The sequence below is a fragment of the Aulostomus chinensis genome, chromosome 3 (assembly GCF_037954235.1).
Source record: "Aulostomus chinensis isolate RoL2024-O1b breed Wild chromosome 3, RoL_Achi_v1.0, whole genome shotgun sequence".
In the NCBI taxonomy this organism is placed as follows: domain Eukaryota; kingdom Metazoa; phylum Chordata; class Actinopteri; order Syngnathiformes; family Aulostomidae; genus Aulostomus; species Aulostomus chinensis.
Window position 1 is genome coordinate 24,091,769 of NC_141322.1, and position 16,061 is coordinate 24,107,829.

General features: G+C 43.6%; 1 protein-coding gene across 1 annotated transcript; it reads right to left on the minus strand.

Moving 5' to 3' along the window:
* Positions 1-1,896: 1,896 nt before the first annotated feature.
* Positions 1,897-13,714, minus strand: inka2 (inka box actin regulator 2). The gene is made up of 2 exons (XM_086199865.1): positions 13,352-13,714; positions 1,897-3,348 (listed from the first exon to the last, which is right to left on the minus strand). Exons 1-2 carry the CDS (start codon positions 13,436-13,438, stop codon positions 2,122-2,124), a joined length of 1,314 nt encoding a protein of 437 aa, XP_086055991.1. The 5' UTR covers positions 13,439-13,714; the 3' UTR covers positions 1,897-2,121.
* Between the last annotated feature and the right edge of the window lie 2,347 nt (positions 13,715-16,061).

A 16,061-nucleotide genomic window follows, 5' to 3' on the forward strand; every position in this document is an offset into this window, starting at 1 on the left:
AACCGTCTATGTGTGTGTGTGTGTGTGTGTGTGTGTGTGTGAGACTCTACATATGCGCCATGTATTGACCTGAATACTGCAACAACACCATATGGATGGACTGGCCAAGACACTAGAGACCTAAAGGCCTAATCCCTGCTGGCTGAGTTGATTGGTGTGGCGTCATTTTTAAAAACCCAATGAAATAACTGTTTAATAAGTTATTAAGAGAATCAGATTGTCTTTGCATAACAGTTGGTTTCTAGGAAAGCTAAAAAAAACCCAAAATAACAAAAGTGTTTGGAGTCAGAGTTGGCAGTGTCATCTGTAATCCTGAGGGAAAATTTGTGAGGGAAGTTCTTCATTGACCTGTTATAATGTAGTTGGAAATGAAAACACTCAAGTAGAAGCTTTTGACTAAAGTACAAGTAGTGATGTTGATCATTGCTGTAAGCTACTGTGATATATTTGTGTGGAATAATAAAAATCATGCGATGGGATATTACGGTAAATTCTCTTATTGCTGCTGTTTAGTTGATGAAAAATATGTACAAAGTTCTGTACATTTATTCCTGCGACTTTGTTGTTGTTCCGTTACAGTGGCTTAATTCACCTGTGTGTATGTACAGTAGCTGAAACATCATCATAATTCAGTTCATCCTCAGAGACTTAGGATTAACTGAGCCAGTTTTGCATGTTCTTCAAGCCTGTGGTGAACAAGCTTTACATAATGTCCGGGTACCAGATGGCAGCCAGTACTCGTGTTGGGCTGTGCCATCTTTTCTGCGTAACAGCCCAGGAGGACTGACAGTTGACTCAAATATGTGCCATGTCAGAGCAGATAGAGGAAAAAAGAATATCCCACATTGCTCATTATGATGGATAAATCCCAAAGTTTCACGTGCAAGCTCAGATGGCTTGATCTAGTCATGCACTCTATTGCTGTAAGGTCCTACTAGGGAATGGGGCAAGACTTCTTCTAAACTCTACATAAAACCCATCAAAATGCATCAGAGTGTAGTTTTCTCCTGCCTAATAACCTTTTTTCCACTGCATGTCAGGTTTTTAAAACCTGGGTAAATCCATTAAAAAAGAAGATTGGCCTCTGTTCCAGTCTGTGTTTCAAACTCAACACCTGACTGAACAATGATGAGGCTCTGAATTTGTGGCCAAGATGACAAAAAGGAATAAAAGCGACAAGCTTTCATTGCCACAGTGTATTTTGTTGGTAGTGGTGCTCTGACCGCTCACAGTATGAGGGTCCTTGATAGGAAGTGCCAGGCCACAAATTACCATGTCGATGTGGGTTTAAGTTTTCATCAATGCTGAGCTGATAAATACTCGTGTCCACTGCAGGGTCGTTTGACCCGGGAGGGAACACCCATTAAACCCAATTCCCATTGAGGTCAAAAGCCAGATGTAAGCGGGTGTCGGCGGCTTTTTTGGCCAGTGGAAAAAGGGCCCAACATTCATTCCCTGAGTTAGGTGAATGAGACTGATGCTTTCAGTTCAACCTGAGTTTCCAAAGCTTCTGCTGGAAACAAAGGGAAGCTTATGACTGTGATACTGGCAGTGCATTTAGTTACAGCTGTTTGTGTCATCATTTAAGAAACTGGAACCATTCAACCCAACAGTTCATAGATGCAAAGAAAGGATAGATGTGAATAAAGGAGTGTCCAGTGGCACAGAAGTGAAAAAAGTCTGTGGATGTGTTTGTAATCGACATAAACAGAGAGACATTCTGAGAAAAAAATAAAACAAATGTACCGTCTTTAAGACACTCCAGTCATACATGCACACATGCGCGCGCACGCACGCACACACAAGAAGAAACATGAGAAGTACAAAACTTGCAGTATAAATCCTCAAAAATGTCTCTCAACCTTTTTTTTCTACACAGTCTCTGGCACGCAGACCCCCCCCCCCCCCCACACACACACACACGCACGCACACACAGCTGAGGAGGTTTAGGTTTTAGGATTGTCAGACAAATCGTTGCCCTGATAATCTCTCAGTCGCTGGAGAACATGTTGTAGGTGTGAAGTTCATTTTTGGATAACTGTATCGAAGCCTTCAGTTATTCATTCATTCCCTCCCTCAGCATCTGTTGCTCTCTGAGTCTGTTGGCCTGAGATTCACTGTCAGACCCACACAGCTGTGTTGTAGTCAAACAAGGGTTGCATTTTCTCCACACCAGTCTCTGGCTGTCTCCTGTCTAAATAAATCCCTGCAAATGGCTGCTGGTGGAACTGGTGAAACTGGTGGATGTGTTGTTGGTTCCTCTCTGCTTCAGCCAGATGTGGACACAGCCTGCTCTTGCTCTGCTGTCCGTTTGCCCAGAACGGCAGGTAGAAGCTGCCTTTTGAACTTTTAGGAACCAGTTTTTTTGGCCTTTTGAAGAGGTTACCCTCCGGCAGCTCCGGCGCCATCCAGCCGGGCCTCTCCTTGAGTAGCTTGTCTCTATCAGGACGAACACTGCGCAGGAACTTCTTGAAGATGTTTGTTGTGAGTGAGAACTTCCTGCAGATCTCTTGTGAGCGGCTGAGGCGGAGAGGGTGAGCAGGGGTGTCCGGCCTTTCAGCCCCTGCATCCATTGTCCTCTCCTCTCCCCTCTTCCTCCTCTCCTCTTGTTCTACTTCCTCCCTCTCCACCTCAGGCAGGTCCAGCCAGTTGCCTACTAGATCAGCAAAGACATTGTCCCCCAGCACCAAGGGCTGGCGGTTGCGGCTGCGGCTCATGAGTGAAGACGTCCAATCGCTGGCGTCGTCTGTGCTGTCCTGGGAGTAGTCGCTGTCCAAAGATGGACCCTCTCTGGAGAGGCTGTACAGGATGCCGGGCAGGTCCACCACCTGAGTACGCTGGGGAGGCTGAGGGTAGGGCTCTGGTGGAGGGTTGCCCACCGTTGGTCCATAGAAGTCCACCTGCGGGGCCATGTAACCTGACCACCTCTTGGGTATAGCCTGAAGGTCATTCTCACTTCTTGCGCTTCTCTCACTTCTCTCACTCTCAAGGCTGGATACAGAGGAAGATGACATGCTAAGGCTGCTTCTGTTTTGCGATGGACTCTGGTCCTCTTGGCTGTAGGAGGCTCTACTCTCCAGAGACGGCCCTGGACTTGGGCTGGGCTCCTTTGGCATTGTGTGGCTTAAGCACAACCCTTGATTTTTCTCTGATTCTGAAGCACTGCCAGCTGATGTGTTAGAAGAAGCGGCTGGTGCAGGATGTGGGAATCCTCGGTTAATTGGCCGACCTGAAATATTGAGGTTTTCCAGTGCTGTCTGAACCTGTAGGACCTTGAGTTCTTGGAGAGCTCCCATCATCGAATTCATCTGGGCGTGAAGGCCATCTCCTGCTTCTTTCATCGACAGCTATAGAGAGGAAGAGAGAGAAGAAGAGATAAAGATGAGACAAAAATCAGCAAATGTCTACTTGAGCTTAAAGGCAAAAACTATGTAGTGCTCATGACTTCAGGTATTTGATCTCTCAGCCTTGTGGGCGGACCCATCACATCCATCAGACACTGGCTTCCTCCACTCTCCCAAATCCATTTATTAACAGACAGAATCAAAGGTGTTACAAACGCATATGAAGACAAAGGACAAGCTTTTCGTCAAACAGTTAGATTCTACTGTTTTCCAGGCCCTCTCGGTTGTTTAATTATGGGTCATGTGACCTTGTTTTGAATGACCAAACATGTCCCATATGGCCTTCCTGCGAGAGAGGATCAATCCACGACAGCTATCAAATAGACCACCTCTCCTTTTTTTTTCATCAAAATCACTCTTTTTTTTTTGTATGCTTTCATTTCTCTGAGATTTTCTTTTTCCTCCAAGCGTTTTCTTTGTCTCCACTCTTACTTCCTTCTGCAGTAATCATACACTCCACTTTCATCTTCCTCCTCCTCCTCCTCCTCCATGCTTTCTGTGCTGTGTCATGTGACCTGGACTAACCGTCTTCTCCTAAAGGAAGACAGAAAGCCCACGGGCAAGATCCTGACCTGCGTTCTAACTTGCAGGCACTTCGACCCAGATTTGAAATCCTTCTAGGAGTTATAACAACAGGTTTATCTTCTTATAAATACATGCACACTTTGGCAAAGGAAGCGACTGATTGATGAGTAAACCTGCTGGGAACCCTCCCTTTTTTTTGAATATCTGTGGGAAGATGATAGAGAAAGCATGCAAGGAATTTTGAAAACTTGCCAGAGTCTGTGGGAAAACGTCGGTGAGAAACTTGAGCAGATCTACAACTGACAACACTGATCGACGGCTTGTTTTTATATCCCTGACAGTTTGTAAACCTGCAGAACTGTAACATATAAATGCAGTATATTGCAGGTAAAGTACACCCAAGTGCAGCTACGTCACTACAATACCTTTTTATTTAATATCCTCTGAACATTAAAAGCAAGAACTAAGAACTCCTCCCAAGCAATTGTGATGAATGAAACCTTGCGGCTTACCTTCTTTGTTAAAGCCAGAGGTGTTGATATCCCTGCCTGAGCCTGATATTGCTCGTCCGCACCTCTGCCAGCACCTCTGTCATTGTCACCTTTCAAACGGCTCTGTCTCACCGCCCCTATATCTATCTCTCTCCAATGAAGGGACACCAGCGGTCATGACAACCAATCAGCGCTGTCAGTCTAGACTATAATCCCCAAATGATTGGGGGGGGGGTGGGGCACTCAGGCGGAAACAGAATGACAATGAGAGGAGTGAGTGAGAGGGAGTTAAGGGGCGGTGAGAGTCAGTTGGATGAGCAGGGATGGAGAGGGTGGGGGTGATGGGGGGGGTTTCCCTTGCCATATGTTCAGATGTAGAAGAGAGAGCTGTCGATGAGTTGAATTATAGATGACACCATAAGAACATACAAGGGAGAAGGGGGGGGGGGGGGTTGTAGGTGTATTAGCACCAGGCTGTGATACTTGACCTTGGGGGAGCAGTGATTGTTTGGACCCTCCCCGGGTGGGAAAAGTAGCTGTGCAGGACAACTGACAGAACAGCAACGTAAACAAAGCGGCCTATTAGCCCCGTGAGACATGTTGCAGAATGTGTGGCTTTTCTGGGAAAATATGCAAATGGAGCACATAACATTTTCAAGCCTCGTTTAATAATATAATTAATATATAATTAATATAATATGAAAATCATGGTGTTCAGCAGGGGGATTTCTTCTGTTATTATTGTGGGCATAATAACAGTTTATTGACTTATTATGACCACTTATATGCGCTATGCACTGTGTTATGTTTTCCTTGTCTGCTCTTGCATCCTCCCGGTGCCTCCTTCATCTGTGCTGCATCTTTGAAATCATGTTGTTTTGTTTTGCACCAGATGAAAAAAGGAGATATTTCTAAATAGACACAACGATGCTCTGTGACTTTGTTATCCTGATATATGAATATGTATGACATGTTTTATAGCTTTTGCTGGCTTTCATTTTTGTTTATTTTGTTTTTTTTCCTTCTGCATCTGTTTAATTCTTTTCTCTGGAGTTCGCCTCACCAATATAAAAATATACACCTTACGTTCTTGTTTACTGGGAAATATAATGCCATGTACTAAACATTTCAAAAAAAGAATACAATTATTGATCAGACAGAAATCTGAGATATTGTTCTTCTAAAGATGTGGCTGACGGTATCATACATTTTTTGCATTTGTCATCACATCCGAAAGCCAAAACCAAGAAAGTGCCGATGAATAGACCCGTATGTGCTGCTGGTCTGTGGCTCACACATGTTCCCACTGAGAGAATTAATATTTAGTTTCTACTTTCATTTTTTAACAGGACTAAATAATTCCACAAAGAAGAGTCGGGCTCTGTAGTTTTTAGCAGCTCTCCTCCAAACGAGAGTAAATATTGCATTTCTCGGGGGCTATTTTCAGCCGCGGATCAGGTGCATTAGCGAGAGTTTACAGCAGAGCAGTTTTTATGCTTATTAAGAAATTTCATTTACGGTGGTCAAAAAACCAGAACAGCAGCTAATTGCCACGCTTGCAACATTTCTAGACGAACCAAACATGTTTTAGTTTTATGGCACATTCAAGTGTATGAACCATACCTCGGCACACTTTATCATGCACCATTAACCTTAAACCTCTGGGTTAAAACACTTGGTGCCTCGGCAGCATATGGATGAGTAGGTGCTCACGGGCGTAAATAGCCCTCAGATCAGATAATAAGCCCATCGATGCACATGCTGGGAACAAAAGCCTGTGAGTTTCTCTTTGGCTCTCTTAATTAGGCAGTGAAGATACGTGTAATTAGCACAATCAGGTTGTCTCTTGCCTCTGCGCCTAACGCATATGGCTGACTTCAGGAGCTGTAATTGCTTGTGTCCTGGGAGAGGTGAGTAATTGTGGTTTACTTTCTTCCACATGAAATATCAACAAGTCTTAGGACAGGATAGCATTTACAGCTTTATCATTGCAGTTCTCCTCAAACAGCTGGCTTCCATTAAGTTCATGCGGCGGAGGGATCTCTGCTCTATGACTTGATGGAGAAACCTGGACCACAATTTGAAAATCTCCTCAGTGAGTCTGAAAGGACTGCACCTGTTAGCACTCGCTGATCTCTAATTCAACACTGACATGCAATGTTTCCATTATTCCCAAAAAATGCAGACGCCCCCCCCCCCAACTTATTTAAAACCCACAGTTGTTTACTGGCATTTCTATTCTAAGGAAGGCAACATTAATAATTCATTTTAAGCCCTGGGGAGCAAACAGAGTAACAGTGGTAAACCAAAGCCCATTATTCCACCTTTGCCACGTCAACTAACTGGAGGCACTACATCGCTGCCATTTCAAAGCTGAACTTTGTGGCCTAAATATGTCAGCCTTTTCAAACTTCATCCCAGCATCTGCTCGGGATGCTAAAAGTGACTCTAAACACGCAGCCGTTTCTAGTTAGAGCGCAGATGTTGTAAATGCTGAGATGTCTCACTTTTAAAATGTGTGAACCAGCTGAGGGCCTCATTAGGACAAAACCTTTCAGGACCTGACAGGACCGACACAAGCACCTCGAGCAACCAATCAGGAGGGGGAAAAAAATGAGGAAAAATGTCAGTCTCGTCCAATTGAATAAATACCTAAAGACAACTGGAATGAAAGCGAGCCTTCAGGGAATTATTTTACAGCACTGGCATCATTAACCCGATCCTGTGAAGTTCAGTGAAATCTTCTTTTAAAAATAAAGCCTCCAACTATTTCAGATATTTAATCCGCCCACTGAGGAGATAAATTTAAAAAGCAAAGCCTAGCGATGTCCAGATTTTCCTCGTCTCTTAACCCCCTCCCCCCTTCTTCCTCGTCTGGCGGCTCAAACACACATAATTGCTAATTAATGCTTCAAAGTGTTGGCTGTATTGAATTAAAGTTGAATGCTCAGGCCATTTAATTTTAAAGAAAAGTCGATTGGTGATTATTTTATATCCTCGTGTCAAGATCTGTCTCCTGTGATGATGCATCAAGCAACCATTCAATATGTGAGCGAGTGAATTAAATACCACCAATTATAAATAAATCAATGCTTTAGCCTCTTCTGCTGAGCTCCCTGCATGCATCGCGCCTTGATATTGGCTCCGTCTGTTATAGGAGGAAAAATAAATCCACTGTGCAAACAACTCACATATGTTCAGACATGCCAGGCGTGAATGAAGGCACGTGTCTTTGCAACACACACAGAAAAAAAAAAAAAAAAAAAACATTCACAGGGTTTCTGGGTGGGAACTAGTGACACCACGGCTCCTAATGTACAGGCTATTCACGGTTGTTGTTCTATTTGTTGTTGGCTGCAGGGGTGGGAACAGTGAGGCCAAGGTTATCAGACCCCAAAGGTCTTCCTGTTTAGAAGCGGCCAGTGTACTCCACCCTACCTCCACCCCCTAATTAAAAATGAATGGTGGGCTGTGTGGGTCAAGGACAGGAATGGGGTCTCTGTCCAGGGGCTACAGAGAGAGTCTCTGTCTCTCTGCTGGACACAGTTCGCTGTGGACGACCCTGAGGTCACAATCAACAGGCCAATAAAGCTGTGTAGCGTTCAGCCGTAGAAATGAATCACTGCGTCTTTGATGAGAAAGGTTGTATGGTGACTGTGTTTGGGCCGCGTGTCCTCAGGCTTCAGCCAGAGAGAGGGTGAGTAATGTCCAAAAAAAAGGACAAACTCTGCATCACATCATGGCCGATTGTTTTAAAGTGTAGATATTTAATAAAGACTTCAGGAAATAAATGAAACAGATCAGCTTATTACCATTTTGTTTTAACTGGATGATCACAGTATTGTTCCAATTTTTGGATTTTTAACAGCAACATTTTCTTGTGTTCCATGGAGGGAAACAAAAGTTAGCATCTGTCTGCAGACCAGCGTTTAACATTCATCTTATTATTAACATTCATCTTATTATTAACCCTATCTATGATTCTCAATCCAGCCGCCAGAATAAAACATTGGCCTTCTACAAACGACTTGGTAAGATTTAGGTTGATCTCAATAAACATTTTTTGCATCTGAACATAAGAGCCCGAGGGGGCCACAAGCGTTCTGGTTTCTGGTCGTAGTGCGAGGAGTATTGAGTGATCATGTTGGAGGGGGCGTTGATTCCATGCAGGGTTCACCGTCCATAGGCATCATCTAAGAATACCTCGGCTGTATTCATTTCATATGTAATGTGTAAAACAATCAAGTCATAGACGTCGTCTCTAAACTCCAACTCCCTTCTGGCGACCCAAGTTGCTGATTGATCTGTAAACAATAAACAAGTAAACAAATTCTCAGTCCTGATATCCACCACCTATACTAAAAAAATGGGTTGTTTTAAGTGATGGATTGTGAAAGTCAGAGCTCAAAAATGGAATGAGACGGGTCAGAATCTGGTGTATGTCGGTGTCATCCGCACCAACCTGTCCCCTAACATGGAATTTCTATCTCCGTGACATCGCATTTCAGGTGCCAGCATTGGATAGTATTGGACATTTGCAGAAACCTTCAGGGCTGGCAGTATTTGATTCTGGTGGCTGCGCTGTGATTCAACAGATTCCTCTACATCGTCACCCTCGTCTGACTGAAAAGAAACCCAGTAACATCCCCACTTTCAGATTTGACGTTTCAGTGCTGCGGGCACTGTTTACCTCCAACATAGTGGGATGCCAGCACAGATTTCAGAGGCTAGTGTCTGTAGGCGGAGGGGTTCAGTGGGTATGTTTGACATCTCAAAACAAACCTATCACTTTGTCAGTGTCCTGCTGCCCAGCAGAGGCCTCCCTGTTGACCTTTTCAGAGATGAGATGAAGTTTTAATAGCTCATTTCCTGCTCGAACTCATTTACGCCCTCTCAGAAATTACACTGCTGTCGAGACACAGGATGATTAGATCCATGTCATCATCTTTGGCTGATGATATTTGGAGGCAATCTGTTGTCCTCCAGGCTGTAAATCTTCACAGGAAGCAATAGTTGTTAGATGGAGGCTTGATAGCTCAGCAGTTGACGTCAGCACTTTGTGTGTGGGCAGTGAAAGTGCACGGCCGATATTCCCCAGCCCAAAGCTGTGACATCAAGTGTGACGTGGATTTAGAAGAGACTCAAAATCCTTCCTCCTCCTCCTCCTCCTCCTCCTCCCTGCCTAACATCTGAGAGATGTAAAATACTGAAGCATCTCAGAGGAGAGTGTGTGTGATTGCTGTCAGCTGTCATCGTGACAGGCTTGATTTATGCTCCGCACTGCTTAAAAGTCCCTCCGCATTGCATTTGAAGTCATTCAGTCTCAACATAACACATTCAAGCAAACAAACACACACAAGCTTATTTACAGTGGAGTGCAGCAGACAGTGAAATGTGTGTATGTGTGCTGTGCGGTATTTGCATGTCTTAGTAACGCCGTGAGGGAATTTCTATAAATTTGACGCTAACATCCACTGGGACTCAAGGACGAACGAAGAAATAATTTGGTGAGCAAAGGTCAAAGATCGGAATCACTTTAACTTCACATGAATCCAATATTTCTGGAGCGCCTTAAGGGAAATTCTTAAAATTTGGCACAAACATCCACAAGGACTCAGGGATTCTGGTGAGCTCATTGTGACAGACACACATTACAGTGGCAAAGCGATAATCCTCATTGACTTATGGTTCAAACAATTGTGTGAATTGTGAAAAAAGTTTGTTGATAAAATCAGGGAGTCGCCCCAATCACTCAGGAACATGTTTTGGTTTTGCAGCCCGCAGACATAGTTTTGATTCACTCTCACTTCAGCTGCTTTGGCTAAAAAGTTCTGATAGAAGCTCTGTCAACCTTGACCTAATCCTCAAGGAACGCAAATGTTTGTGTGTATTACAGTGAGGACAGAAAGAAGGAGGGACAGGACTCAGTGTCAGACCAGTGTTGTCGTAAGTATTGTTGCAGCAGCAGCAGCAGACTTTAACACTCAGCTGCCTTCAGAAACAATAAATCAGTGCTCTGAAATCTTGGCTCCGTGAACCATGATGAAGCAGGTTATGTGTGCGGTGCATAAATATAACCTGTCTTTGTGAGAGTTCCACCTCAAACACAATGATCACCGACACAAATCCCACAGCTGCCGTTAAGAGTTGGGCCTGTTTTAGCTGAGGGGAAGGAAGGGCAGGTTGGAGAAAAGGCGCAAAACAAATGAGCCTTAAGTTCAAGTATTATACTGTTTTGTGCTCTCTGATCCCGAGCCCTGAAGGCAACACGCTCATAAGCCCACAAGCCTTCTAGAAGACTCCGCAATTTGTGTGTGCCTTCCACAGATTTCATGACCTCATGCATACTGGCTTTGGTGTCGTATTCCAAGGTGATATTTGAAATTCTCCTCAGGCTTGAAAAGGGATGAAGGTGTATGATGCATGTGAAATCAGCCGCAGTCTATCAAAGGCTTTGATTTATGCTTCAGTGTCTGAAATGACGCTGCTAAGCAGGTGTGAACCCAACATTTATATGAGATGAATCAAAGGCATGTCAGCATTTGTTAGACTCTTAAGGAGGCAGGAAGAGGCTTACGTCTGCCTGTCTGTCTGAATGAGTCACGTTGGAGTGTAAAACTATTTCATTGTTACCATTATACTTACAGGATTTCTGGAGACTTGAAGTTGTTGTTGTTGTTGTTTTTTTTTAAATGAACAAAGAGAAACTGGCAGCTTGTTGACAAAATTGTTTTTAGTTACACAAGTAGAACGGCGCTGACGCGTTCCCGGCGCTACAGCTACAGCTCAGGCTTGAGTGTCACTGCCACACTGGATGTGATCAGGAGTAAGGATGGACACATGCCCTCAGAGCTTGTCAGGTCAAGGGTCAAATGTTCAAGTGTGACCTTACACGACCCCACACAGACTGCCCCCCCCCAGCCTCTGACACAGTGACACAGTGTCAACACTTTCATATGACCCTCATCTTCTTTTAGATATGATACACCACCAGATATTGGGTTTCAGTCTTCAGGGGAGCAGCGAGTTCATAGTTGATTTTACACAAGCTTTGAACGCCACACTCACTTTTCCAGTGTTTAAATAAAACTGTGGTTTGACAGTGAAACACTCATGTTTTTGCAAGTTTCACCTCGTTGTCTAAACTTTACATTTGCAAATTCACTTCTAGCTTTTTTTTTTTTTTTGGGATGCGTGTTTCCACCTGTTCGTTAACCTTCCATTCATTTTCTCACAGCCTGATAATCAGCTAGCAGAGACGCTTGTGAGACTCAGGAAACAGAGAAGTGGTGACACGCGAATGAGACGGATGTATGATTCCTCTTCCATCCATCTAAATTTAATAAGTTGCCTACAAACTGAAATCCTCTCTAAAACGCAGCAACATCCACTCGTAGTGATCTTTGATACTGAGCAGCTACTCTGATCTTTGCGTCACAGATGGAGCTGCTTTGCCACTGAGCACGATGAAAATCAATCTCAGCAGAGAGGAAAGTGACAACCTTGGCAGAGACACCTCTTGTTTTGTGAACAACAGATTGCATCCCACATGGTCCGATGCAGGGGAGACCGCCTCAGCCTTTTTAACCGACATCTGCTCTCTCCTCACCGATTTGATCCCCGGCATGGCTCAGATATTATCTATCATGTTACCAAACTGCGATGTGGCAGCGCTAACAACAACATGTCCTTCTGGCGTCAGGTCCACTCCCCTAAAATCTCAAGTGCCAGTAATTTGGAGCAGTAAATCAAGGAGTCACAGGTCAGATTATATTGCAAACACAAGGCTTTTCTCTGGGCCAGTGACTTGGAAAGCAAAAAAACAAAAAAAAACCCCAATCTGTGTCTGCTTTGAAGATGATTCCAAATGAAATCAGTGCCAGTTCCGTCTCCTTTGAAAGTGGGTCCAGTGTGCCATTGCCAAAATATTTGGTGAGGGTGAGCTTACGGATTTTGTTTTTACATATCAAAGGAGGGGGTAAGAAATAAAATGACTAAGTCGAGCAAATGTGTTTCTCTGGGAAGAGGAGACGTCTTAAATGAGGCGGACTGACACGTTTATTCAGGGCATCATAATGTGATGAAACTCACTGACACTGCCAACAACTCTCTCCCCTGTGCAAGCAAAACCAGCAGTGTGGGACTCAATCATATACATTCCCATTGGATTCTTTTCTTTCAAATGCAATTATTAAGTCGTTTAAACATCTGAGACTCGCCATATTAATGTCCTGGTGGACAAACGCTTGATTTTACCTCAAATAAAATAATGAAGTTAACTGGTTTGTGAGGAAAACAACAAATGTATATCTGAGAACCTGGTATCGTCCCATTTCTTTTTTTTTTTTTATTGGCTTGGAAAATTCCATTAATGACTCAGATTTTCTTTTTAATTTTAAAATCAAATATTGCACAGCTCACTGCAACACAAGGCGCACGATCCAATTCACTGCATCAGCAAAAATAATTCCCTTAAACCTCTTTTTCGCTTCTTTCTCTTCAAAACTTACAATCAACTACACGGTGCAACGATCTTGCATGGAAGAGGAAGAGAAACTGTCTTGAGCTCATTAATCTTAAAACATCTGTCCCAGATGCGTGGAAGGAGAGGAGCGGTATTTACACACGCCTGTGGTGTGCCCAAAGCTTTTAGCCCACACAGATTAATGCGATTAAAAAAATACGCATGAACTGAAAGTAAGAACCAGATGAAAGTGGGGAATACACACGTCTGCCACACGAAAAAAAGGCACCTCACTTGAGGAGAGAAATCATATGGTTTTTTTTTTTGGTTTTTTTTTACGGGAAACTGTATTTCTATTGTACTTTGCACATTCTTTATCCACGTGATTCAGTGTGGACACAACGTGATGGAAACGCTTCTAATTAAAGTAAAACGACATATCAGAGGCAGATAGAGGAGAACATACCAGCTCCAGCTTCAGTCGTCTCAGGCACGCGTCCATGTTTTTGCATTCTGGTTTGGGGAGCTGCTGCTGCCACTGCTGCTGGTCCATCTTCTGAAACGCAGGAATGTCAGACGAAGCGCTTCGTCAGTCACCGTCAAGCATGACTACGAACGATTTCTCAGCAGCGTGGTAATGAAACGAGAGCGATTAGTAATTGGAGAAGATGCGCAAATCCTATTGAGGAATTTACGCAGCGCTTAATGACGCAAGTCATGAAATAATAACAATGATGATGATAATAAAAAAGCTCCAGAGGACGAAAACGTGTTTACATCCAAAAATGATAATGAGTCCTTCGTCACCGTGCGTGCGTGTGAGTGTGTGTATGTGTGTGGCTGCTGCTTGCCAGTCTGCTATTTGTGTGGTTCGCTCTCTCTCTCTCTCTCTCTCTCTCTCTCTCTCTCTCTCTCTCTCTCTCTCTCTCTCTCTCTCTCTCTCTCTCTCTCCTGTTTTTCCATTCAAGAGGAGCGCTTACGTTGTCCATCCGGTTCCCTCCAATGAGCGCGCCTCCCAGGACAGACAGAATCTCATTCAGGTCCGGATGGGAAAAAAAAGGACCCAGTTCACTCCAGAGCGTGAGCTTGGATCATAGACATTAATGTCAATATGAGCTTATAGTTTAGGCCGTTTAGAAATTTCAGTCAATACCAGGACACCCATGGACTAGAATCAGTCCTGCAGGCAAGGCTGCAGAGCAGTGAGGGAGGAAGTTTAAGGAGGATGTGTCCATATGTGTTTCCTGCCACCTTCAGTGAGGTCAGAGAGGAAACACCTGAGCTCCAAGCTTCTGTTGTGTCGCTTAATACTACAATGTTTTAGCAAGGGAGGGAAGAGTTCCTCGTCCAGGCAGTCAGTCTGGAAGATGTTTACCAGTCCTTTAATTCAAGTTCACCGAATCCAATTTTTACAACCTCTACATGTCATGAATGTTGCCTGAAACTGACGTGTGTCCATATACATTCATCTAGTGAACATCAAACATGCTCAGATGTGTTGTGTTGTTTACCTGAAAACAAGTTTTTACCACTTTGACAAGAGAAAAGAAAAAAATATTTTGGCTTATTCTGGAATTTTACTAATTCATTATCAAATGTGTCGTGCTCATTTGTGCTGCACAGTTTTATCTTGTTCCTGAACACAACGCTAAACATCAAGAACTACCTGCAGTGAAATGATATGAGGGCTGTTGGAATAAAAAAAACAAAAAAAACCCAACACAAAACCCACAAACTTCCTTAAACTAAGTATCAATAAAACTATTGTTTGGGTTTTTAATCATAAATTTCACACAATACCAACACTTGCAACAGAGTTTTCCAGTGATATTTAACTTTGTCAAGCAAAAATGGATGCCGACTCCATTATAGACTTATTGGGGTTACCCATAATGCAGAAGATCAAATCCCAATCCAGTTCTGTCTTTATCAATTCCCTCTGGCAGGACTTTTTTTGTTGACACAGTCAGCGGTGCTTTGGAGCTACTGTCATGTGGAAGCTTTAATATCAGAGTGATTTATCCCAGATGGATGCATGATGAGAAGAGAGGAAAGAAGAATTCGTCTCAGATTCCAAAGGCAATGAAACGGGGTAAATGAATAAGTCATTTCAGCAGAACTTCACTTGTGAGAGAGGGGCAAGATTTAACTGATTTATTCTGTTATTCTCAATATAGTTAGAGGCACTGGGCTGCCTCTCTTTGCGCGTAGAGTTTATTAATTTGTCACTTTTTTTGTACTTGGCGGAAACAACTGAAATAGAAATGCTTCAAATACTTGAAAGGTGGTGGGGGGGAAAAAAAACGGGGCACTATTTTTGAGAGCCTGAATTTCATCTGATTGTGGCACCAGCAATGCTCACGGTCAATTTGTCATCAAAGAAGCGCGCGCACAAGTATTTTCAAAGCAGACTCACTGACACAGATGTGAAGTCTAAAGCAACCACTCCTGACAGCAACTTTGCTGAATTTCTATATCAATCAACACAAGGCCTATTAAACCTTCAGCAGGCTGCTCTGCAATTATGAGTAATTTCACCTCAAACGTGACCCTGACCTGCAGCTGCTTTGTGAGTATGCGCTCACTTCCTCTCAGCTGTTAGCATGAGCACACGGGATCAGGACATGTCTCTTCATATCACTCAGGCAGCTCACGCAACGAGCAGCGACTGTCTCCTCACGATACATGCGGACAGGAAGTATCATCATCTTTTATGTGACTCACTCTTACGACTTTCACTGGAGTTTGTGTTGTTCAGGCCCAAAAAACAACAACCCAAACAAACAGCCAGACAAAGGCACAGCATACTTAAAGTAACATGTGTAAAGTCCACACACACACACACACACACACACACACACACACACACACACACACACACAACCTTGCTGGTATGTGTGCGCTGCCTTGAGACAATCACGTGCACTGCTTCGCGTTTATAGGCGGGCAGGTTTTGCAACTGTTAAGTGATCTCCGACAGTTAGTAATAAAATGAAATTATCGGTTTAAAAGATACCCCCCCCCCCCCTCAAAATAGTCATCTTGGTTTGAAAGACAAATAAAAAGTTTCCCTGAGTGATGCGTGAAGAGGCCGGTCAGGGTACGAGCCGAGGGGTAAATATGACCTCAGGATGAGACGAGCTTGTTCAGAGATCAAATAAGTGACGCATCTGGTC